General features: G+C 51.1%; 1 protein-coding gene across 7 annotated transcripts in view; it reads right to left on the reverse strand.

The window, feature by feature from the left end:
- The window catches only part of AGAP1 (ArfGAP with GTPase domain, ankyrin repeat and PH domain 1), a 505,804-nt gene that overhangs the window by 347,821 nt on the left and 132,404 nt on the right, over positions 1-25,579 (reverse strand). The window contains exon 1 of one of the 7 annotated variants that reach the window (XM_059167639.1): positions 15,789-17,327. The exons of 3 other annotated variants lie outside the window; for them this stretch is intronic. In XM_059167639.1, coding sequence (XP_059023622.1) covers positions 15,789-16,782 — 994 coding nt within the window. In that variant the 5' untranslated portion in view covers positions 16,783-17,327. Of the gene's footprint in view, positions 1-15,788; positions 17,328-25,579 lie in introns of those variants that run through there. 3 more of the 7 variants (XM_059167637.1, XM_059167635.1, XM_059167638.1) reach the window with 3 other exon arrangements.

Raw genomic sequence — 25,579 nt, forward strand, 5'->3', positions numbered from 1 at the left:
TCCCCATGCTTCCCGGTGCTGACGAACTCCTAGTAATGTGTCCCAAGTCTGAGATGTGTCTGCTGTCTAATCACACCAGGATCCAAGCAGGTGCACAGAACTGGGCTGCCTAATCTTTGTGTTCCTTATACTTTACACTACTGACCTTAAAGCTAAACAGACAGTTACCTATACTCCAATATCAGACAGCGATCTGATCTCTTCCACCTCTGATGAAAGGTTCGATATGTTTTTGCAAAATAAGCAGACATCCAAACTCTCATGTTTTCCAAAAGGAAAAGCCATTAATTACCACCTGCTAGGGAGCAACTCACAGGACCTGCTCTTACTGGAAAGGAACCAAGAATATTCCTAGACAATCTGATATGTGTGAGTAAAAAACCTAATTAAGGGACGTCTATGTGGCTCAGTAGGTTAAGCATCTGCCTTCAGCTCGGGTCAAGATCTCAGGGTTCTGGGGTCAAGCCCTGCATTGGGCTCCCTGCTCAGCAGGGACTCTGTTTCTCCCTCTGCCCCTCCTCCTGCTCATGTTTTCTCTCTCTCTCTCTCTCTCTCTCTCACATGCTCACTCTCTAATAAATAAAATCTTTAAAAAAAAAAAAAAAAAAGCTAAACTACAACTGACTCTCAGCTTGGGAGGAAAGCAAATACTACTTCTAATGGGATTTTAAGAAGTGTTCAGCAGTATCTTTTCATGACCACATGGGCGCTGCCCTGTCCTTCCATCCCCCTCAGCACCTGGCTGTCCATGAAGTGCTGGAGGCTGGCCACTCCAACCTGAGACCCCTCCAGGAACTGTCCAGGAGTGAAGAGAGTGGTGGAGCCCTAGGACGTGACCCATGAAGGGCACCCAGATTAGTCATGGGTATAAATGCATGGTCCCTAACTAGGGACAACTCTAAGAACTGTCCCAGCTCCAGGGTCCCACTCTGCCCACCTCCTCACAGTGCCAGAACCCCTCTGATAGCTGCATTGTAGCCCAACACTACCGTCCTCCCAAGAGCGGGACTCAGGAAACATCCTGCATGCCGCTCTCCTTCCCAAGCCAGTTTCCAGAGCAGCTGACCTCCCACAAGGGCTGTATCCCATGGGGAACGCTGCAAATCGTACACAGAGCTCCCACCAGGAAGGTCCTCACACCAAGAAGGGAGAAGATGAGTCTGACAGTTAACGGCGCCTCCCTGGATCACAGCACCCTGCTGGCTTCCTGATGTAGCTGTCCACGACTCGCACGATGCCCTTCCTGGCTCATTCATTCACCCGGGGTTCTGGCAGGCAGGCCCCATGCCAAGAATTAGGGAGGTACCCAAGACCAGCTCCAAGCTGATGCCACCCTTGGGGAGCATCAGGCCAGAGTGGATGACCAACAAGGCCACAAAGAAGTCTGGGAGGACAGACCACAAGGACGCCAGGCAGGAATACAAGAGACCCTGCGAAAGGGTACGTTGGGAGAGGCTGGCTGAGGGTGGGCTGGTCATAAAGGCTTCTCCGAGGGGCCGGGCACACTCAGGAGGGCAGTGAGGCGGGTGATGAAGGGGAACAGGATGAAGAGCAGATTGATATTACATGGTTGGTGTAGAGAGATTAGATTGTACCACCGTGGCAGTGGAAGTCACCTGATGGCTTTAAAGTCAGAAGATGACATAAGCCACACATTCTGGCTGATGAGCGAGACCTGGCCACAGCGGGCAGGCTGGAAGGCCCATGCTCCCGCGGACCCAGGGGGTGGAGGTATGGAAAGAGGAAAGCAGACAGGAGAGAAGGGGGAGAGCGTGGGGGGCTGGGGAAGGGAAGGGGTTGGAGAAGATCAGCTCTCCCAGAGCCGCAGGGGCCTGGGCGGGGGGCACTGAGGGACCAGATAAGAGAGAAGGCCCAGCTGATGGACCAGAGTGAAGGTAGACACAGTAGAGGGAAGGAGGCACAGTAGTGGGGTGAGGGGGATCTAGCTGCGGGTCTCTCTTACAACTGGCATCACGATGGCATGCAAGTCTCTGAGAAGCTTCCTAAGACGATGTGTGTTTGTTTGTAGTGGGAAATTGATTTTTGCATCCCCGCCTTGCCTCGAGCCTCCTGGAGGTCATCAGCCACTGTCCCTAAGCCTGGTGAGCGCTTCATCCCCAAGGGTGAATGGGGGGCAGGGTAGGGAAGGGGCCCCAGGGTGGCCACAGAGAGAAGGGGGAGGAAGGGGACTCTGCACTGGGGATCCCAAAGCAACAGGTAACTGTTCCTGAGTCTTCCCCTGGCAACTACTGTGTAGCACCTGCCCACAACTGACCGTGATGATCTGACCATTTTAAACCCAATGTTGCTCTATAGTGGGGGGAAGGGGGGAAGGAGGGGAACCAAAGCCAGCTACAGACTCCCCCATGTCTCAACAGAATGCTGATACATCTCGAATGATGATCTTTAATTTGAGGTTGTAATCAGATTTTCAAGATGTGCTCAATTTACTCTTGTCTACTGTAATGGAAATGGGTAGAAATTCCTGCCTTGGGTGTCAGTCATGGGCCAGCGCTGGCCTTTGAAAAGGCGTACTTCTCTCCTCCTTGGATTAGCAGCAGCCATACCCATCTGCCGAGACCCTGGCCCTTCCCCGGGGGGTTGGGGGGGGGGGTGGGGTGGTGGTGCAGCAGAGCAGCCCACAGCCTGGCCCCTTCAGAAAGTTGAACACTCACTTGGACCCTGCCTGGTCCGGGCAGTGGGATCTGGGGTGGGGGAGGATCTTCTAATTTGTTTATTAGAAGTTAGAACCCCAGGGCTCTAACTCTCCAATCTGAGCCCCCTGAGATCCCAAGCTCACAGCCTAATCAGAGGAAAGCCAGCAGCAAGTGATTTCCAAGAAGGCTTCTGGCATATTTAAAATAGCAGCCTTGACTCCAAGCCAAACCCTCGGCTCAGACTCAGAAGTGTTTACATGGCCGAATTTAGAACTCTCAAAATAAAACCATAGGTTTGGACTTCTCAGACCCAATCTCACTACTGGACTGAAGGGAAGGGCTTCAGTCAGCAGCTAAGAATACACCACACTTTGCTTTTTGGTTATCACTTTTATTTTCCACTAAGCCTGCGCCTAAAATGTCCCAAGAGAGTACTATCAAATGTTTCGATTTGGGTTCTGCCTCTGGAACAAAACAAGCCTGAGGCTGAGAAGGAGGGAGGGGAGGGCATGTGGGACAGGCCCCCTCCTGCACCTGCCTGCAGCCCAGGAGGCCACAGGGAAGGGGTCTTTAAAAGCCAGGTACTGCTTTTTCTTTCAAATGGGTAGGGATTAAGGTTGGGAAGTGGGAGGGTCAAGGTTCCTTCCAGTTTTAACTTTCCAGGCATGGGCATTGAAGTCCCCTGAGCAGGAAAAGTGTAGCCACCGCATTGGCTCCAGATGTGGGTTGGGCAGCAAGACACCTCCTCACCCAAGGACGAGATAAAAGAAGCACCTTGGGGCCCATCAGTGACGGGGAGAAGGGATGCATGTCGCGTGTCAATACTGCCGGAAAGCCAGTAAGGAAGGAAACCAAGGGGTCTCCTGTCACCCACACATTGACGATGTCATCATACTCCTCAAACACATGCAGCACGAGATCCATCCACCATCACATAAAAGTAGTCCAAGGGAAATGAGCAGAAGCAGCATTTTTAAAAACACGGTATACCAAATAAAATACCTAAAAAAAAATTCACCAAGGAGATGAAAGACCTGTATTCTGAAATTTATGACATTGATGAAAGAAACTGAAGACGAAACAATAAGCAGAAAGATATTCCATGCTCATGGACTGGAAGAATCAGTGTTTTTAAAACATCCATACTACCAAAGCAATCTACAGATTGAATGCAATCCTATCAAAATGCCAACAGTGTTTTTCACAGAAATAGAACAATAACCCTAAAATTTAACCACAGCAAACATTCCAAATAGCCAAAGCCATCCTGAGAAAGAAGGAGGAAACCTGAAGTGCCACAATCCTCAAGTCCAAGGTGTGCTACAAAGCTACAGTCTTCAAAACGGTATGTACTGGCACAAAAGCAGACGCACAGACCAGTGGGACAGAACAGACAGCCCAGAAATAAACCCAAGCCTATATGGTCAATTACCATACGACACAAAGACATGATCACATGGCAGGGAAAAGACAGTCTCTCTCCAGTACACGGTGCTGGGAAAACTGGACAGCTATGCACGAAAGCATAAAACCGGACCACTTTCTTACACCACATGCAAAAATAAATTCAAAATGGTTTAAAGACCTAAATGTGAGACCTGAAACCGTAAGAACCTTAAAAGACAACACAGGCAATAATCTCTTGGACATTGACCTTAGCAAGGTATTTATGGCTGTGTCTCCTCAGGCAAAGAAAACAAAAGCAAAAAAAGACTACTGGGATTATACCAACATAAAAAGCTTTGCACAGGGAAGGAAACCATCAACAAAACTAAAAGGCAACCTCCTGAAAGGAAGAAGGTATTTGCAAATGACATATGCAGTAAGGAGTGAGTATACAGAACATACAAAGAACTTACACAATTGACACCAGAAAAACAAATAACCTGATTAAAAATGGGCAGAGGACCTGAATAAATATTTCCCCAAAGAAGACATACAGAAATGGCCACCAGACATGTGGAAAAATGCTCCACCTCACTCATCAGAGAAATGCAAGTCAAAGCCACAGTGAGGTATCATCTCACACCTGTCAGAATGGCTAGAATCAACAACACCAGAAACAACACGTGTTGGCAAGCACATGGGGAAATCAGCCTTCACACCCTGGTGGTGGGGATGGACACTGGGGCAGCCACTGTGGAAACAATATGCAGGTTCTCAAAAAATTAAAAATAGAAATGCCATATGATCCAGTAATTGCACTACTGGGTTATTTCCCCAAAGAAAATGAAAACGCTAATTCAAAAGGACACACACACCCCTCTGTCTATGGCACAGTTATTTACAATAGCCAAGACATGGATGCAACCCAAGTCCACACGTCTGTATTCTTTCTCTCTTGCTCTCTCTCTCTCTCTCTCTCTCTCTCACACACACACACACACACACACACACTGGAATATTACTCAACCACAAAAAAAGAATGAGATACTGCTATCTGCTTCAATATGGATGGACCCTGGAACGGTTTTACAAATCATAAAAAACAAATACCATATGACTTCACTTAGCTGTGGAATCTAAAAAAAAAAAAAAAAAACAGACAGGGTCACCTGGGTGGCTCAGTCAGTTGAGTGTCTGACTCTTAATTTTGGTTCAAGTCATGACCTCAGGGTTGTGAGACGGAGTCCCGTGTTGGGCTCCATGTCACAATTTTCTCTCTCCCTCTCCCTCTGCTCCTCGCCACCCATGGGCACACACTTGATTGTTCATGCTCTCTCTCAAACTCTCAAATAAAATCTTTAGAAAATGAACACAAAGCAAAAACAGACTCACAAGCACAGAGAACTGGCGGTGGCCAGAGGGGACAGAGGTAGTGGGATGGATGGAGGGAAAAGGATTAAGAGGTACAAACTTCTAGGTATAAGCCACAGGTGAAAAGTATAGCACAGGGAACACAGTCAATAAGTGTGACGATGCCACACGGTCACAGGGTAACTACACTCATCGTGGCGAGTTCTGAGTAACGTAGAGACTTCTCCAACCCCTATGTTGTAAGCCTGAAACTAACAACACTGTACATCAATCCTACTTTAACAAAAAACCAAACACTGTAAGTACCACTTCATGTCCGTAAGTGTTCAGGAACAGTCCAGAAAGCACAGTATCCAGCCTGATAGTCCCCGCTCCAAGAACCCCTGGCAGGGAGTGCAACGGGTAAGCTCACAGCCCACCTGCTCGGACCACAGTGGCCCAGCCCGCCAGCCCCGTCTCCAGCGGCGCCCATGGCCACGCGGGACGACCTTTGGCTATCTGCATAAGGCTTTCAGATTCTGTTGCATGTGATTCTCCGCTTCGGGGGGAAAAAAAAAAAAAGATTTATTTGTTCATTTTGAGAGGCGAAGTATGGTGGGAAGGGTAAGAGGGACAGAGAGAATCTCAAGCAGACTCCATGCTGAGCACCAAGGCCAACATGGGGCTTGATCTCATGACCCTAAGATCATGACCTGAGCTGGCATCCAGAGTTGGACGCTCACCCACTGGGCCACCCCGGTGCCCCCTGACATTCACTCCTGTGCCATAAACTCGAGATCTTAGTTTAAGAATGGATAGGCAAAGCCTTCAAACTTGAACAGGTCTACGAAAAGACAAACGCCCTCCTGAGTGGCTCTCCATGTCTGTATGTGCATGTGCCTGGCTGTGTCAGAAGTGGGTGGGCAAGGCCGTCAGCTGCAGTGGGGCAGAAACAAGCTGGGGACCACAGCACGGGATTGGAACCAGGTCCTACCAGTGCATGCTCTCCACCTGCAGCAAAACCCAGATGGCCACAGTGAGTGTGAAAGGAGCACGGACTCACCCAGGCAGCAGACCGCACAGCTGTGAGGAGAAGGTGAGTGTGTGGCCACCGAGTCCCAGACCGCAGTCAAGGGAGCTGGTCACCTTTCCTGGTGCCATGGCCCCAGGTCAGCCTGGCAGGTGGTAGACAGGTGGTACCTCTGGAGCCTGACGCAGAAGGTGATGGAGAAGGGCTCTTAGCAGAGACTCTGGGGCTCCGCAGCCTCTCTTCCCACTTGCCCACCTTTCTCAGCAAGGCCTGAAGGGGACACTCTGTAGAAGAACTATCAGAACAAATGCTCCCAATGAGGGAGGACAAGGGACAGAGCACTACCAGAAGACACACTGGGCACCAGAACCAGTCTAAACGGACGTCACCTGTTGCCACACAAAGACAAGGCCCGGGGGAGGCCAGACTTTGTCCTCAGTGCCTGAGGACTGGATGAGGCCACCTGGGTCCCTTTGCCCCAGCCTGTGAAGGGCCAGAGACATGCCTGGGAGCAGCCATCACACATCATGAGGTGAATAGGCTCCAGGAACCCTCCAGAGCTACAGCTTCCAGAGCGGCTCCCAGACCCCTGACCCTCCACACACTGGCACTCAGGCTCGGACCCCCATGCCAGCCCATCACCCCCGGGCTCAGCCTGAACTCCTCCCTCACAGCCCCACCAAAGCTGCCCAGTTTCCTAACATTTGAGCCCCTGTCCACTGACGGTGAACATGTTCTCCATCTTATGCATGTATCTCTTGACCTCTCTTCAGTCCTGAAGGGTGAGGGAGCAGCCACGGCTTCTGCTCCCTGTTCTGTTCCTGTTCAACCCGAAGGACCTCTCGCTAGGGTTTCTTGCGGGCACAAGTGATGGGCGTTTTACGTCATAGTCAACAGTCAAGCTCAGTGCACCGAACGGACAGTCCCCAAGGCACGGGGCTGCGGAAACCCGTGTGGTCGGCAGAGACCGTGCTTGCTAGTGACGTGCGGCCCAATCCCCTCTCGGGGGCAGGCCAGCTGTGGCTCCCAGGCAGCGAGCGATCACGGGGTCAACAGCCAACCCACTCACAAGAGCTCTGTGTCCGCAGACCCAGTGTCTGTCACGCGCAGCACAGTGCTCACCGCACTGCATCCAACAGCACTTCATCACACAACAGGCTTTGTGTCCAATGGGTCTGCCCAGCTGTGGCCTCACAGGCCTGTCCTGAGCATGCTGGAGGTGGGCAGGGCTGAGCTATGATGCCCAGTAAGTTAGGTCTGTCAAAGGCATTTTCGACTTCTGTCGTTTTCAACTTACAATGGGTTTATCAGCATCTCACCCCATGCTAAGCCCAGGAAGTTCTGTCCACAGAGTCAGAATGCTGGCTTGGGAGCAACGTGGGTCCAGTGACACCACCTGGGTCATGAGACTGGAAAACCTAAATACTATTAGGTAAGTAGAATGCTCCAGATGATCTTTATTACAAACTACTCCACTCAACACGCCTGGTAACACCTCCTACCAGTGCTTACTACTCTGAAGGCTAGTCACTGCCAAGAGCATGATCAGCCACTGACATGGATGGCGGCTTCTTCCTTCAGGGGCCGCAGCCGACGCGCTCCAGGGAGCACAGTAAGGGAAGGCACTGCTAGGGACAGCTTTCTAGAATCAGCACGTCCTCGGCTTGGATCAGGAACTCCATGAACCCATATGTTGCGAAGAACAGTGAACCTTCTAGTGACATGAATAAGGAAGGGGAGGCAGGAGATGACGCCCAAGACAAACGAGGACTGCTCTCCCGGATTAGGGTTTGAGGGTCTGATGGTCAGTAACTTAAAAAGCAGCAGTTAAAACTGCAGATCATGAGAAATACAGGGTCACTTACTGAAAACGAACTGCAAGGGGGACTTACACTCGCGCTAGTGCGGGGAGGCCACCTGTCCCACCAGGGTAGAGGCACACCTCCCAGCCCACATAAATCCAAGCACAGCCGCTACTTGGTTATTTTCTATCCCTGGAGCTTCTGCAAAAGCTCTCAGAGGCAGCGACTGTAAAGCAAAGCTGACACGGCTGAGCTGCACGGCTCAGGGGGTGTCCTCACTCCCCTCCGGCCTTCCTGAGAACCAGCCAGGTGGGGAGCGAACCCCTCACGTGCATGAGGGAGACAGAGCTCAGGCCGTCACGTGACACGTCGGGGCTCGGCGTGAGCCTGAGTGCTGCAGCCAAAATGAAACCTCGCCCACCAACTCACGCTGCTGTCCCCACACAGCACCTTAGTATCTCCCACCATGCACAGAACATTCCTTCCCGCCAGCGTCATGGCATCACTCACACCCCGAGTCGGAGCACCAGGAGGAAGCGAGCAAGAAGGAAACACCACGATGTCACGCTCGGACATCCCCCACCGCCCTGGTGCCAATGGCATCCGTACCTCGGGGGCTCTATAGGCCCAACACGAGCTTGGGAAGCACTAACTAGAGGGGAACTTGGAGGGGGGCAACGGATGGGGAGACAGAGGAGGTGGGGGAAGCAGACTACTTCTGGCTGGCAGGCAGAACTCTTACCCCAACCCAGATAAACCAGCAGAACAAAGTGGGAGCCACACTGGGGGCCAGGTGAGGGCCGGGCAAGAGGACCAAGAAAATACAGACAAATCTCCCTTGGAGTTTGGGAGGAACCACTTTCTGAGAGAACACCAGATACAAAATCATCAAAATCCTACAGCCTGAAGGGAATTCCTGACCTTAAAACTGGGCGGAGGCTTTTAGGACCATCCACTCTAAGCCCCCAGACAACAAACAAAGCACCCCTTCCAACATTCCCAGACTCACCTGGGCTTGGACACCTCCAGTCACAGGAACTTTGCACATAAGAAGGCAGCCTGTTCCACGGTGTGAGGGCTTCTGAGAAGTGACTGCCTACTTTTGAGGCAAAATCCCTTTCCCTAGGAGTTTCCCTCATCGGTGCTAACTGCTGGGCCCTTCTTATGTCTGCTTCTCAAATACTGGCAGACAAGTCTCCAGGCTCCTGAGCTTCTCTTTCAAACTAAAAATTTCCAGTGTCTTTAATGAACTCGGCTTCCAGAATCTTCCATGAATCAGATCAAGAAAGCAGATTCAGCAGCTGCTCTTGAATGCAAGAGAGATCAGACTCTCCGAAGGTGGGGATTCTAGTTTGGGAACTAAACGAATCAGAAGAACAAGCCCCAAGTCCCAGGGAGCCATCAAGGAGCTTGCTGCATGGTGCGGAAGGAGACGGAAGCAGCCTCGCTCCAGGTCTCCCACACAGCAGGAACTGTGCCCATCTTTAAGGTAGTGGGACGTAAGCGGCAGGAAAGCAAGTCACAGGTAAGCATCCCTAAGTCCAGAATCCTGTTTCACATAATTCACAGGTCTCTGGTTGTTTTAAAGCCCTTGCTAAGCTAAGTGAGCAGGAAGGTACAAAGTGGATAAATGCCGCTGTTCCCCACCCCCATCCACGGAAGAAGCGGCGTCTGAGGGATTCTGATATGGGGTAGGAACTGGAGAGAATGTGAGCTGCCCCAGAAAGGCTGGCGGCATTGTCCAGGGACTTCTCTCTCTGGAGTGGGTCAGCAGGATCTCGGAAAGCAGCCCGGCCAATGACAGGCACAGAGGGAGCACAAGACTCCCTTTGACTACCAACCAGCTCAAACAAGTGAGCATCCACTCAATGAATGTGTGTCCCATGCGTCCCACTCAAAGACAACCTACTGAACAACGGGAACAGTCCTGCATGCCCCCAGAGACGCCTGGCTCACTGGGTCATGCGAAGTCTTGGACCTGCTATCACACCAGAAATAGATTTTGCGTTCAGTATGATCACCAACAAGGGACTGTGTAGGAAAGTGACCCTCACTTTCCCTTTCACTCCTGCCAATTGAAATGCACCTCTCAAAATTATCTGCATTTGTTAGACAAGGACAAGCCAAAGGATCCCTTCACAAGCCTCCCACTGGGGCGGCCCCATTCGGAATGAGTGAACATGAATCCACCTTCCAACCCAGGAAAGCTGATTTCTCCATAAGCTCTGAGCCTATAGATCCATCGATGATGTTAGGACGGAAAGCCAACTACAAAAACGGAAGTTAACAAGAGATTATGAGAAAACCAACCAAATGAATGGGGACTAAAATATGTTTAATTGTAGAGGCCTCTACGTTAATTCCTACTTAATGGGAGAAAAGAAAACTGGCGTGAATGCCTCCATCAACTGAAAAACCTAAAGAGAAACAGAATTTCAAGCCGTCACCTACAAACAAGCACAGCCGACTGGGATTTGAGCTGAACAAAACCCAGAGCAAAACGATGGCGGGCAGATGGTCCTTCTCTCAAAATGATGCAAAGACAATAATCTCCCTTCTTTTTGCTAATCTGTTGACCTTAATCCCAATTCTGTTCGTCACCTGGGGAGAGACCCCAGCTGGATGTACTTTGTCTCAATCGCTGTCCTTAATAAATAAAACCTTTACTTTTCATTATTTTACTCATTGTGATGTCATTTTAAATTGATTTTCAAATCATTACAGAGAAAAATAACAGCCTAAAGGAGATTTCCTATCAAAAACAAACAACTTATGCTAAAAATAAAACAAAATAAACCAACTCATTGTGGAAGCTGTAACATCCTTTTTCTTATGCTTGAGGCTAGTGCTAATCATACAGATTAGAGGAAGGAATGACTTCTTAGATGTTAATTACAGAAATCCCAACCAGCTTGCTGAAATCTTCTCTTCTCCAGTTGTCAAACTCTTAGTGACCCTGCAACACCCGAATCATTTTATCCCTCTGTGAGGTCTTCATTAATTCCTTCTCCTGCTCAAGGACATCTGCTCCCTTTTTTGTGTCCCCAGTCCTCTCATTAATTCCTCCCACAAACATTTATTAAAAGTCCAAGAGCCAAGAACAGCACTCTGAACTCTGTACTAAGAAGAGGACTAATACAGGCTTCATGCCCAGGAGGGAGAAGTGGCAAGTATGTAGACGAGGTTATTGTTACATATTGGGATTAGCAGTGCTCTAAGGGAGGTATGTTGTAGAGAGAAATATAGTCGTACCTTCCCCTAAACAGTGATTCCTTGGAACTTTCCCATCCTCCAAAAGACTATGGGGCCTCCAAAGACAGGCATGATACCTGACTTAGCTCTAGCTCCCTGCTCCTGCTCAGAACACACCACAGAAACTCCATAAATATCTGTCCATGAACAGGAAAACAAACTTAAAAAAGGGTTAAATATTATCAGTGCTTTATAGTTGAGTTTCGTTTCCAAACAAAGGTATTTGTTAACTGTATAACTGACCAGATTTTGCTGCAATGGGCCAGACTAGGCTTAAACTGTTGAGGCCTCTTTGGCAGACAGACATACTTGAGAACATGCCTGTGATAGCATGATATTCAGGGTCCCGGCTGACATAAAGGAAGGTGCTAACAGGTGAGTCTGCTGACACTGGGGTCTCCACATTGAGAACATCAACATAGCAAGACACAGTACAAGCCTTCAGCAGTTGCCTAGAGCGTCCCCAGCTGACCTTCATGGGGGCAGCTCTGCCTGGATGCCAAGTGGATTGCTTGTTCTCCAGGAAAGCAATTCGACCTTATAACAAAAACAGTGAAGGTTCTCCTAAACCACTATCTTGATTCATTTCTAAAAAGCAGGTGATTTCCCAAATACGGAGTACATAATTAGTTTAAAATGTTTCAAACGAGCAACTGAATTATACTGCTCCTTTAAAACCATGTATGTCCTTTTCAGCAACAAATCAAGTGAAAAAATTTTCAGTTTTATTTCATTTAATTACTGTTTCCTCTCTTTCTCCACTGAAGGCTTGTTTTGTTTTGTTTTTTAACTATAAAACAGTCTATCAAGCTGCACAAATTGAGTGATACACATCAAGGGAATCAGGAATTAAAGAACAAAGCCACTCATAAAAACAATGCTGTCAGAAATCAGTTGTAAATTACTAATCTGAAAAGCTAACCTCAGCCAGGGCTGTCCGTGATCACTTTATTGCGGTCATCAATCCTCGTGGACAGCAACAGAACACCACAAAGACACTGGCAGCCCAGCCCAGCGCGGGCACTGCCTGCAGCTGCTTGCAGGGAGGACCAGCCAGCAGCAGAGGGCCAGCAGCAGGGGGCAAGACGCAAAAAGAGCATGCGCCAGGAAGGGACACCCTACAGTGCAATTCATCACTTATTATTCGATCTTTTTTTGCATTAAATTATACTTATGTCAACAGACTCTGCCCTGGTATGGGGCTGGCAGGTATAGGAAACTTCCCTTAATCTCACACAGGGTCACTCTGAAACCTTCTCGGGGTTCCTGATGGTTATGAACCTAAGAGAGAAGAATCAGCCATGGGTCTCTGGGAGGCAGGTGTGCAACAGTCACAGGAAGAGAAAAGCCACAATAGGGATTACAAAGTACAAGAGAACCATCCTACAAAAGTAGGTGCTCCAATCCTTTCATCCTAATGCCTTAAGAATACAAGAAAACCATAGGCACGGGATGTGTGAGCCTGTGTGTGTGTTTCAGAAGACCAACCATCTTCCTTCCCTACCACTAGCCTAGGTGCCTTGTCTAAGAGGAAGAAGATTTCTAAGTTAACTTAAGGAACCTAAGAGTTACTTTGTCTTTTAAAGTTATTTTCCCAGAGCCAAATGACAACCTAATAGCTGAGTCTAACAAAAGGAAAACGTGCCCTGATGACAAAGGTCCTCTAATTTCCTTCATACTTGAAAGGGCTTCAAATTTTAATACACTGTGGCCCAAGATTTAAAGAAAGCTAGAGATGATGCTCATGATGTGTACTACATTTCAGTTCCAGGATCATTTATCCGTAGTCCTGAAATCCAAAAAGGGCTAAAGATGGAAGCTTTACTCACAAAAGCTTAGCAGACTCTAATGGTAAACATATTTATCACACCGAATGGGAGTGTCTCCAGCTCTTGGGCCATTGTTAGTGTCTGAATGCAGTACGCCTTCTCTATACACGCTACACGCGGTGTTCTGTAACACACGGCATTTGACCTTCCTAAAATCCAAATGTTCTAAGTCTTACCGACCTCCCTGGCCCCAGGGTTTCAGCAAGGCTCTGTGCACCTGTGATCAGACACTTCCAGGAAAATGGAGCCAGGGTTCCACTGCATCGGAATGTTACCTCAGAGCATTTTACCCTAAATTCAAAACCTCATTTACATCAGAAGCAGCAAATATGTATAAAGTAGAACGGCATAATAAAGGGGCTGCACCTTTACCATAAGATCCACTGACCTTACCAAACCTCAAGAACACAGACACTGCTCCAGGCCTTTTAGCCGAAGGCAGGTGAGAACTGTGGCTTTTTTCTGTGATTACCTCTAACTTCAGAGTCAAGTGAGAACCTGGGTTTGGGACTATGCGTGCTGTGACCTAGCTCATTCACAGTCTGCTCTTCCATACAGCCCACGGTGCTGGCTGATGTCTCAGCCCAAAGTAATTCCACCCTGAGAAGGGTTGGCCACGAGAAACAAACAAACCAAGCGTTACTGTAATTGTTACTGTTTTAATCTTATACTGCCCTACAGGGAAAAATTCCAACACACTTTACACCTCTTCTTTCCAAAGGCATTGATCTCTCTGACCGGATCACCAAGACCTAAACCCCAATACTTTTAACTGGAATCAATAGAGACCACAAGGAAATGCATTCATTCTAAATGGAGTGTTCATTTCTACTCCCCTCCCCACCAACCACGGGTACTTGTCTGGAACCCAGGCAGCTAATTACTATTTTCAGCAAGCCCAGGAGAACAAAGATGCAAGCCTGCTATTACAGGTAGAACTTGACCCTACGGATTTGAACCTCCACTGAATGCAAGTAAGGGCAAGAGCAACTTCAGAGCAACCAACTTAAACAAAATAGCTCACACCATTTTTTAGAATCTGAAGAGCACGCAGGAAGGGATGGGATAGTGGCCAGAGTCAAACACAGCAGGAAGGGATGGGATAGTGGCCAGAGTCAAACACAGTCCCTTCTAGAATATTCCAGGGCAGGTTAGCCACAGGATGTGCACAGCAAGTTCAACTAACACAAGCCTGGCAACAGATAACTTTATGTTACAACCTCACCTATAAAAAGAAAATTCAGATTTACTCTACTGCATATGCAAGTGCTTAATTTTAACTATTCTCTATTGCATTTTTAGGGTCATCAGAAGCATCTTACAACATGACATCACTGATCTTCAGTTTCCCTTGAAGATACTTGAGCAAGGTCAGGGATGTCTTTGCGCTGGCTGTTTGCACACTTACCCCAGGCAGTCAGCTGACCTGTGAAGTCCACTAGGGAGGACTATTCTCTCCAAGGGGGTTGAGTTACCAGCTGACACTCTCCAATTAAAAATCCACACTGCAGAGCCTCAACTCCCTTCATCTCCACCAGCAGCAGTGTTTGGGAATCAGCACCAAGGATGTTACTAATGATTTCTTGGTGGTGAAGTACATGGGGACAGTATCTTTAGCCATCCCCCTCCACCTCCAATGCAAGCACAGTGTAACAATCCAGCCCCTCCACTCACCCCGCTCTCTTCCCTTTAGGGTGATGACCCCACATGGGGATCTGGATTTTCTAACTTCTGGAGGAGCCTAATCTCCAAACACCAGCAGATTACCTAATTCTTGCAAGACAATACTGTCACATATGCCTCCAAAACCTTCCCTGTGAGGTCCCTATAGGGAGGTTACAAGGCAACAGGGAAGTAAAGTTTCTGAACTGGCTGTCTGAGGGGGGTGGGGGGGTTATTTTCCTACCGGTATGGTACAATACATCATTAGCAAACAGAATCCTGACCCAGACTTGCTCTCCCGCTAAGATTCCAAAAGCTGTGGGGAGAGGCCCGCCTTCCTGCCCACTGGGATGAAGCATCCTTAGCAGGAACGCAATAGGTGAGAGTTGCCAAGTCAGGGAGGCCACACCACAGCAATGGCAGATGGCAGCGCCCACAGGAAGACCAGGCATAGGGCAGGGGGTGGAGATTAACCAAAACAAACGCTACTGCTCCTGGCCAGGCAGCACCACCTGTGCGGCAGCCCACAGGTTCTCCAGTCTCCCTGCTCCGCACAAGGAGAAACATGCAGCATGGCAAGGTGATCTGTCCCCAGACAGGCTCTCGGTGGCTGAGGAGACAGACTCCGAAGGGCACCACCAGACACAGCTGGAGGCAGGGCAGCCAAGAACCTCCGGATTGCAGTAGCAAGTTCACATCTGGCGTGGCCACCTGCCGACTGGTGGCCCATGAAGGCAGGTCCCTTGGCTACTTCCAAGTCCCAAGGGACTCTGCTAAGCAGCCACCGCGGAACCAGGCCAGTTCCCAACACTGCCCTCACCTCCCTCGACGCGCTGCCCACCTCTGCGCGGGGACCCGTCAATGCTCTCAGCGCTGGACGAGTGCGCCTCGGCTGGGGCCCGCCGCAGGCTGCTGAAGTAGCCGCGGGGTCGCGAGGAGCCGCTCCGGGGAGAGGGCCCGCTGCCAGGCGCGCCATCCCTGCGCGCGAAGATGCCGCTGAAGAAGCGCAGCAGCCGGTGCTCGGAAGCGGCGCCGGAGCTCGCGGCCGCCGCCCGCGCACGATCCAGCCGCTGCAGGTCGCTGTTGTCCAGCGTGCGGTTCTTGCTCTTACTGCGCTCCCAGCGCTCAAGGTCCGAGAGCGCGTCGTTCTTGCTAAGCACCTCGCCCACGTCCAGGGTGTTGCGCTTTTCCGAGGCGGGCTGCGCGGGGGCCGCGGGCTCCACCGCTGTCAACGGGTCGGCCGTGGCCTCGCCACCCGGTGCCCAGGCCAGACTCCCAGAGCTGCTGTGGCGCCTCCCTCGGCCCAGGGCTCGACTCTGCGACGCCTCGGGACCGCTCCAGTGCCTGAAGCTGAGGCTCCGCCGTAGGGGCGCGGCCGGAACCCCCTCCACATCGGGGCTGCCGGGCGTGGGCGAGCCGGGCCCCTCATCCATGGCTGGGGGGCCACCGGACAGGTCCGCGGGCTCGAGGCCGCGTGCGCAAGGCCGGAGACGCCCGAGCTCCAGCTGCCCAGTGCTGCGGGTGCGGAAAGTGCGGAAGTCCCAGGCGCACGGCCGGCGGCCCTCGGGGTCCTCAGCGCTCGCAGCCTCCTCCTCCGCCTCCTCCACCAGCCGCCCGGGCCCGTCCGGGGAGCGCGTGGGCCGGGGCCTCCGAGGCGGCCGCGGGTCGGGACCGCCGGGGACCGGGGCGGCCAGCTGGTCCTTCCTGACCATGGTCACGGAGATACGGTAGACGGTCTTCCTGGGGGGGGTCCCGCGCGGCATCGCATCCGCGGGCGGAGACGCGGGCTCGCCGCTGCCGTCCAGCAGGTACATGTCGCCCGGGGCCGCAGCCACCGCGCCGCCCGCCGGGGCCCCGCCGCATCCAGCGGGCCGCGGGCCGGGACGCGCTGTCGGGAGGTCGCGGGGCGAGGCGGGAGAACGGGCACGCCCGCAGTGGGCCCACGCCCCCCGCTGGCCGTGAGGGATATGCTCAGGCTGCGGGGACGGCACTGCTGGCGCCCGCCGGCCCGTGCGCGGCGCGGCCCGTGTGCGGGGGTCCGGGCCTGGGGCGCCGAGCCATGGTCCTGCCGGGCGGGTGGGCGGAGCGGCGGGCGATCAGGCGTGGAGATGGTCTCGCCGGCAGGTGCGGCCGCGGCGCGCGGAGCTTGGGGCGGGCGGCAGCGCCCGCGGCTTCATTGTCTACGGCGCGGGGCCCGCTTGCATCTTCAGGCCTTTTCTGCACAGTTCGGCAGCTCCGCAGCCTCCGCCACTCCCTGAGCTGGGGATCACCGGCAGCTGCGCCTGCCACGGCCGAGGGGCTGGCGGACGGCGGTTTAAAATGGAAATGCGCGCCGGGGCGGGGCGGGGCGGGCGGGGCCCGACGTGCAGCGACCGCGGGCGGGCCGCGCGCCCAGCCTGGCGGCCGAGTCCCGGGAGCGCGGCGGCGGGAGCGCGGCCTGGCGCGCAGGCAGAAGCGCCGGGCTGGATTCCGCCGCGCGGACCGGAGCCTCCGGGGGCCAGCCTGGCACCTGGCCTGAACCCTTCAATCCAGGGCTTGACCTGCAAAACTAAATCTGGGCCATGTCTCACCTATTTATTTGGAGCTCTGAAGAGGATGCAACTCAAACAATGACTTCTTTAAAAAGCAAGGTGTCTCAGATACTTGTTACCCCCTCACAAGTGTACTCAGTACTACACTTGTGCTTGGGAGGGATGAGGGTGGCAGCTTCCCTGTGACGGTGCTGCTCACACCACCGCCCTCCAGCAAAGGACAGGCAGTTCCACTCCTAAAATGCTGTTTGGGGAGTATTATCCCTAGGTGTGGGAAAAGGCCCCTGATAGTAACAGACAGGAGAACACAATGGTTCAGAGCAGGAAGAAGGAAGACTTGCCTGTCCAAGCCTGTCCACTGCCGTCTCAGATTTTACACCTGGAAGATGGCGGTGGAGAAAATTGGACCCAAACTCTGAGTAGAGGACTGAAACAGCTAAGATACCATGTGCCATACTGAGTTTGTCTTCCATCAAATTTCCCCCATCCACTACCCCTTGGATCTCCAGATCCTGTTTCTTGATAGGATCTGTTGTGGCACAATATTCTCACATAGTTGATCAACCTGTTAGGTTTTTTTGTTTTTCTGTGTTTTTTTAAGATTTTATTTATTTGACAGAGAGAGAGAGAGAGTGAAAGAAGGAACACAAGCAGGAGAAGTGGGAGAGGGAGAAGCAGGCTTCCTGCAGAGCAGGGAGCCCAATGCAGGGCTTGATCCCAGGACCCTGGGACCACGACCTGAGCGGAAGGCAGATGCTAATGACTGAGCTACTGAGGCGCCCCATCAACCTGTTAGTTCTTGATGATGTCCTGAACATAGCGGTTTCCGTTTGGTGGCTTAGAAGCTTCCATAGGAAAGTGTCATAAATAGCATGAATCAACTGTGTAATCAAGCTGGATGCTCATACGGGCTTCTCTGGGCCTGGAAATGCCAAAGACGCATGAGAAGCTGTTTAGAGGGAAAGCATCATTCTGGGATTCTGTGACTGTTCGCAAGTCCTCTTTTCCCCTCCTTTCAGCAAATACCATGCTCACAGCACAGAAGGGGACACAAAGATGAATGGCGAGGTGTCTGAAGGAGGACGTTACCTTGAAGGGAAATTTTTTACCTGGATTTTTACCTTGAAGGGAAATTAAGTATTCAGATTTAATGGGACAGATCAGAAAGCTTCCTAGGTGAAGCCATTTCTTTCTTTCTTTTTTTTTTTTTTTTAAGATTTTATTTATTTAACAGACAGAGATCACAAGTAGGCAGAGAGGCACGCAGAGAGAGGAAGGGAAGCAGCCTCCCCACCAAGTAGAGAGCCTGATGAGGGGCTCGATCCCAGGACCCTGAGATCATGACCTGAGGCTGAAGGTAGAGGTTTTAACCCACTGAGCCACCCAGCTGCCCCGATGCCATTTCTTTTTAAGATGATACTTTAACGCAGAGGATTTTTAGAGCAGGGAACCCGTCTAAATGGCACCATAATGGTGGACATGTGTCTTTATACATCTGCCCAGACACACAGAATGTACAACACCAAGCGTGAACCCTACAGGAAATTCTAGACTCTGGGTGATAACAATGCCAACATCGATCTATCGACCATAACAAATGTACCACTCTGGAGGGAATGTGGGTAGTGGACGGTAATGGAGGATTCTATGCGTGTGTAAAAGCAGGAGGTATAGGGAAACCATCTGTACCTTCTGCTCAATACTGCCGTTCACCTAAAACTGCTCTAAAAAATAAAGTCCATTAAAAAAAAAAAAAAGTTTAAAACGCATTTGACCACCCCCAGTGGCTGCACCTGGATATGACTGCCATAATCATGGGGTCATGTGTCTACCTACTCCTGGCCCTCAAGGGTTCAAGAGCAGTGCCTCTAATGTGTCCTCAAGTGCAATGTTAGGGAACCCCAGAATGGATCAGTCTTACCTTCAGTTTGGATAAAAAGCCCACTTGGATAAGACCCAAGAACCAGCAGCTTCCAGAGAGGGAAATGGAGAGTAATGAGCTTTCAGAATGAGGTTCATTTGTTCATTTACTCTTCAAATCTATGTTGCATGCCTACTGCACAGCACTCAGTGAGAAGGCAGAGTCTCTGGCCTCAAAGAACTCACAAAGTTGTGAAACAATGGTGTTTTCAAGGCCTGTGATTTACCATAAAGAAGGGGAGGGAGGTGAGAGGACCTGTCTGTCTGTCTACAGGGTGAGCACCAGAAGCACTGGGCAGGGTCTATGGTTTCATCCCTGCAGCTGTGTGGACAGAAAGATCAAGCTGGCTTCAAGTGGAGACAAGGGACTCCGCCATGCAGAGTGGCATCAGAACCAAGAGCTCATAAATTAGCCTGGGATCCACTCTCACTTTTTAAGACAAAGGCAACCCTCAAATATTGTGATGAAGTTTACTATGAAATTAGTCAGCCATGATTAAGACATAGATCTTGCTTGTTATCTGAGTCAAAGGTATAAAAAAAACATAGATAGCATTCCTTAAGGGCTGGAATCTTGAACTGCTGGCATCTTCCCACTCCTGCCGGTTGGGTTGTCTGGAATCCAGCCCAGGGTTTGCACTTTGCCGTGGGAGGATTCAGGCTGCAGAGTAGAAGATTCCATTTGATCCACCTTAGATGCCTCGGAATCTCAGATGGTGTTGAATGAGGGAAACTCTTCCAGCCACAGCGGAGAGGTTCACTACCCCTCAGTGCTTTCCCCTCCCAAGCACGCATATCTTTTCCACACCGAGATCGCAATGCTCCAACGCTGGGCCTTACAGTTTAGGCTGAAAGACCGGGAGAGGACTCTCCCCGCTGCCCTGGATACATGGGCTCTTCCAGTGCACAGAATCAGAGGCTCAGACAGATCTTGTCACTCCAAAATCGAAATCCCCTTTCACACAGCGGGACCTGCCTTTTAAAAATAGAAGTCATACTATATACGTTCAGGTGCACTATGCTTTTTCTGCTGCTTTTGAAACTGACCCCTCTTGATAATCATTTCTTAAATTTTTCTGTGCCTTCGAATATATCACCATTTTGGCTTATTTAAAAAAAAAAAAAAAAAAAAGGCAAGCCTGTGGTTGATCTCACTGCTCCATCAAAAGCAAATTAACAGGGAGGCAGGAAAAGGCTCAGCAATGCAGGGGCTCCAGTGCTGACTGGAAGGGCTGCAGAGAGGTCCAGCAGTGGGGGACAGCCCTACCTACCCCTCCATTCCATTGCCTCCTGCAGCTAGCTTTCCTCACCCATTCTGGGTTTATGGGATCATCTGGCCACCCTCCTGAGCGACTTCCCTGTCCTGGGCCATTTCTAGCTATCTATAAATTACACATCCTCCATGAGAATACTATTTCTCAAGAGTGTTACTAGAGCTGGTAAGCCCTATTGAAAGGAAATCTCTGGTAGTCAGCAGAGCCATCTGCTACACAAGGAGACTTTCCCAGGAACACAACTTGCCCGCCAGTGATCACATTTACAGGACCTTCGCGGAACCGTGGGGGGGGGCCACCGCCACAGGCCAACCACTGAACCTGCAAGGTTCTGCACACCTTCCTGGGGGGCAACAAAGCATCTCCCCCAGTGCATGGGGCCCTTAAAAGGCTATTTTCTGACAGCGGGTTGACTGAAAGATACAGACAGATAGAAGCAAAAATAATGGCATTTGTGCTAAACCAACATTGTCCTGGATTTACCTTTCAGCATGAGACTCCAGTCCGATCACTACAGGAATGATGCTATCTGATCTAAGACCCACCAGGATGCCCAGTTTCTGCACAGATGACTCTGTGACCAACCCTGCCTGGGCTGAACTCATTAGGGACCCCGTTTCCCTCAGTTTATAAGCTGAAAGTTAAAAGAGGAGCCATGAAAGAGATAAAGACTTGATGAGTCACAGAGGGAGCAGTACGCTGGGGCCCTAAGGCCAAGACATTTCTGACCCAAGAGAGAGAAAGAAGTCCCCTGAGCACCTAAGCACCTATATTCTCCCTCGAGGACCAGTAATGCCCCCACTGCCAAGAGAACCTTTCACATTCCTACATGTCTGTACACACGGACATTGTAGGGCAGCACCTGGGCTCCAGATTCCTCAATTTTAAAAGGAGGCCCCACTGTTTTCTCAATGGGCAACAGCAGCAGGCCCCAGACAGAAGGAGTCAGAGGAAAAAGGTCAGCAACTACTTATCAAAACCAATTTTGGTGAGACTTTACATGAAGGGAAGGGCTTTTTTAATCCATGTCCCATCTAAAGGCATCCCCTGATCAGAGAATCAGGAGGTTTTGTATAAGGAGGCCAGGAGTGGGCACCTCTGTGGGAAGGGGGGGCAGAGGAGGCATGAGAGAACACTCCCCCAACCCCTGAACCATGATGCCCCAAGCCCAGCTTAGTGTCCTGCCAACAAAGGGCTTCTCCAGGCAGCCCCCTGCCGATTCTGGATGACAGAGGAGTAGAACAAGCAGCGCAAGCACACCTGTGTGGGGCCGTGGCCCAGAGCCTGGCCCTCAGCTTGCTGAGGAGTCTGCGAGGCGTGTCAGAAACGTGGGCCCTGGCAGTTGGGGCCCTCAACAGGACAGCAAGAGCCCCCGCTTCTCACCCACTTTCCACCCTCCAGCAGGCATCAGCAGTGAGGAGCACCCCGACTGTGCCCAGAGCGCTCGGCCCAGGGATGGGGTGATGGGGAGCTGAGGAGCCTGACAAGTGTCCTAGATGGCCAATGTCCAGCAGAAAGCGTTACATGTGAGGGGAAGGAGGGGGGAAAGAAGAAGGCGGAAGATGATTATTTCTAGGGGAAAGATTAAAGAAAAAAAAAAGCTTCAAGAAGGAGGTGAAAATGGGTTTTTGGCCCGGGAGGGTGGGCAGCCCCAGCGCCACAGATGCTCTGGGCTGGGTTCTCCTTTGCGGACTGTCCGTCCCGCTCATCAGAGGATGTTGAGCAGTACCCCAGGGCCTCTCCCTAGCAGTGCCAGAATGCCCCTCCATAAGTCAGGACCACCCAAACAGCAGGCAAATGTTGCCTCGGGTCTCCTGCAGAGCAGAATGTCACCAGCAGAGAACCAGGACAGGCAGGTGCACAGAAAGAAGGAAGGAGTGGCTCCCGTGTCCTGGCAACTTTTCATTTTATTATTTCATTGATGCAACCACACTCTCTAGCCTCTACAGGTAAAACTAAAAAGCTCTAGAAGGTCCCTCTATAACAAAAAGAAGCGATCATTTCCAGTAACCCTTCCAAAATTGGAAAAACAGCAATAGTTCCAGATGAGGCCACTACCAGTCGTCATTCTGTGAAAGACAAGCCATCCATTACGGTTAGTTTAAATCAGTGAGTATCAAAGACATGACTAAAATTCTGGAAAGAGGAAAAAAAACCCTCAGTTTTGCCAATGTTAAGTCTTTAAAATCTCAAACAATGCTGTGTTGTTTTCATCCTAAGCACGGTGCTTGAAGACTTTGGGTCTTAAGAAGCATGCAGAGAAGGCAGGCCGGCCCTGGCCAGGTCCCCCCAGAGCACCTGAACTCTATGATCTCAGGGAAGCTCACTGGCTGGCCCTCCAGGGAGCTCCCACCATGAGCCCCTGCCCACCCGTGTGCACAGGGCTGGAGCTGCCTTAGGACACTGTCCCCTCCCCTCCCTTGCTCCCTCTGCACTGGGTCAGGCTGGCGTTATTCACACACAGACTGCATCTTCGGAAAATGAGAACTCATTTATATTACCACGAGCCAGGACAAGAAGAAACCTTAATCCAACCCATTTTTCAAATAAAGACGTCTACTCCATGGGGAACGGGGGAGAAATTCCTCCCCACACTCTGGTACTGTGAGCCAAGAGGGAGCGTATGAAACGAAGCTGAAAACTCACATCCACTTACATAGGCCAAGGAGAAAAAGTCCTGATTTTTAGAAATGTGCCAGTAAGACTCCCTTGCGAATAGATTCTCACTCCCATATAAAAGAAAAGATCAGACATTTCTTGGTGGTCTTTCTTGCTAAATGCCAGGCAAAGGTGACTTCAGATAAAATTAAAACCAAATGTGTTAAGCGTCACTTTGCAGAAACAAATGCGAACACCACACTTCGTGGTCTGTGGCACAACCACGGCCTCTGCAAGTGACAGTCACCCTTGAGGTGACGGGCGCGGGCAGAGCCCAGAGCTCCCCGGGGGACGTTCCTGCTTTCCTCTCTGGCCTTCAGCACTCTGGGGAGACACAGCTGAGGAATGAGAAGGACTTAATCAAGGGTAAAACACAACTGTGCAGCTGTCCCTTGGACAGCTGCAGAGAAGCTCCGGAATTTGTGAGGAGAAGAACCAAGGAATTCCTACCGATTACCTAATCTTCCCCGACTCCGAGGGTGCACGGGACCAGGCCTGTCCAGTAGCATTTTCCTCTGAGGCTCCACTGGCAGACATTCTCCTAATACTATGATCAGCACTAGCATCTTCCTACAAACCTTACAACCAAAACACAGGGAACCATCTGATACGGACCTCACCCCTCACCCCTGAACGGCCCCCCAGAGTTCAGACAAATACCACGAGCTGTCAAAGGACAGAGGCCTCAGTCTGTCTGACACTTGAGAATGTTTACCGAATCTGTCTTTAGCTGTACTGACAACCCCCACCCCCAACAAGGAGGATTCGTGAAGCCCACGACTTCATGAAAACAAAATAACCCATCTGCAAATAACGCCCTGGGAACTTCTGGCCACACCATTAAAGGCTCAAGAAGAGCCTATTTGGGCAGTTATCACTTCTGTGTCCCATTTGGGATTTGTCTGCTGAGATCTTTTCTCTGTGCCTGGGAGACCCGAAGGCTTGATGTATTTCTCTCTAAATGTGGAAAACAACATGGCTAAGAAGCCTGCTCATAGCCCAGACACACTCCCCCTGGTCAGCAGCGGGAGCCACATGACCACCCTCCTGCCTCTATTAGCCAGTATGTCCCCGGCTCGGCCTTCCCGGGGGCAGAGGACAAACACACCACTTGGGGCGGAAGTGGTGGCGGCCCCCTTGCTAGTTACAATTTGCATAAGAGCTCCTGAGAAAGCGGAGAAGTGGGTCACGGGGACCCGTTCTGACATTGTAAGATGAAATAAAGCATCCGTGTCCTCTCATCTGCTTGCCACGCACGGCTCATTGGCAAGCGGCCTGTGGGGAGCAGGGGTGAGGAGGTCCTGTGCCAGGAAGACGCTGGCATGGGGGCCAGAGAGCCCAGGCTGCCCTGGAGCTACCTCCCTGGGCTAAGATGCATGCCATGCTAGGCGCACATCCTTGAAATCACCACCTGCTCCAGAATCTTCCATGAGACAAAGAGGAGGGATGAGAAACAACACTGCCACAATCAAACAATTCGTAGGGCTCCAGCATCGCCTCTGCTCTTGGGAGTGCTCCTGAAGATGGTGATGTGGCTGGTTACCAATACAAAACTTGTCGAATCTGTAAAAGGAGGTTCACCCAGCTACTGACCCGAGTGTGAATGGATCAAAGGCAGTCCCCAAAAGACTCCAAACTACAAAGTCCTAGCGTCAGCTAAGACATCGCCAGGTGGCCTGGCAGGGAGTGCATACACAGAATGGGGATGTCGATGCCATGCCCCAGGGCCTCTTTTCTTCCTGTTACTACCTCCCGGATACCCCAAAAAAGGTGCCTAGGGGGACGCCTGGGTGGCTCAGTTGGTTAAGCGGCTACCTTCGGCTCAGGTCATGATCCCAGTGTCCTGGGATCGAGTCCCACATCGGGCTCCTTGCTCGGCAGGGAGCCTGCTTCTCCCTCTGCCTCTAGCCTGCCACTCTGTCTGCCTGTGCTTGCGCTCTGTATCTCTCTCTCTCTCTAACAAATAAATTAAAAAAAAAAAAAATCTTAAAAAAATAAAAAATAAAAAATAAAAAAGGTGCCTAGGGGTACAGCATCCCTGTGGAGAGCCAGGCCACACTGTCTCCTGAATGCACGTGGTCTTTCTCTTCACTAGCTCCTGGGGCCTCCTCCCAAGGTTATGCCCTTGAATTACCTAGGTCTGTGACAACCCACAATCTTAGCCTCCAAATGTCTCCTACCGGGCCACAAGCCTCCAAACAGCTGTTCTCTTTCCAGCGCGTCCACTC

Source organism: Mustela lutreola, chromosome 3 (genome assembly GCF_030435805.1).
Source record: "Mustela lutreola isolate mMusLut2 chromosome 3, mMusLut2.pri, whole genome shotgun sequence".
Lineage (NCBI taxonomy): Eukaryota > Metazoa > Chordata > Mammalia > Carnivora > Mustelidae > Mustela > Mustela lutreola.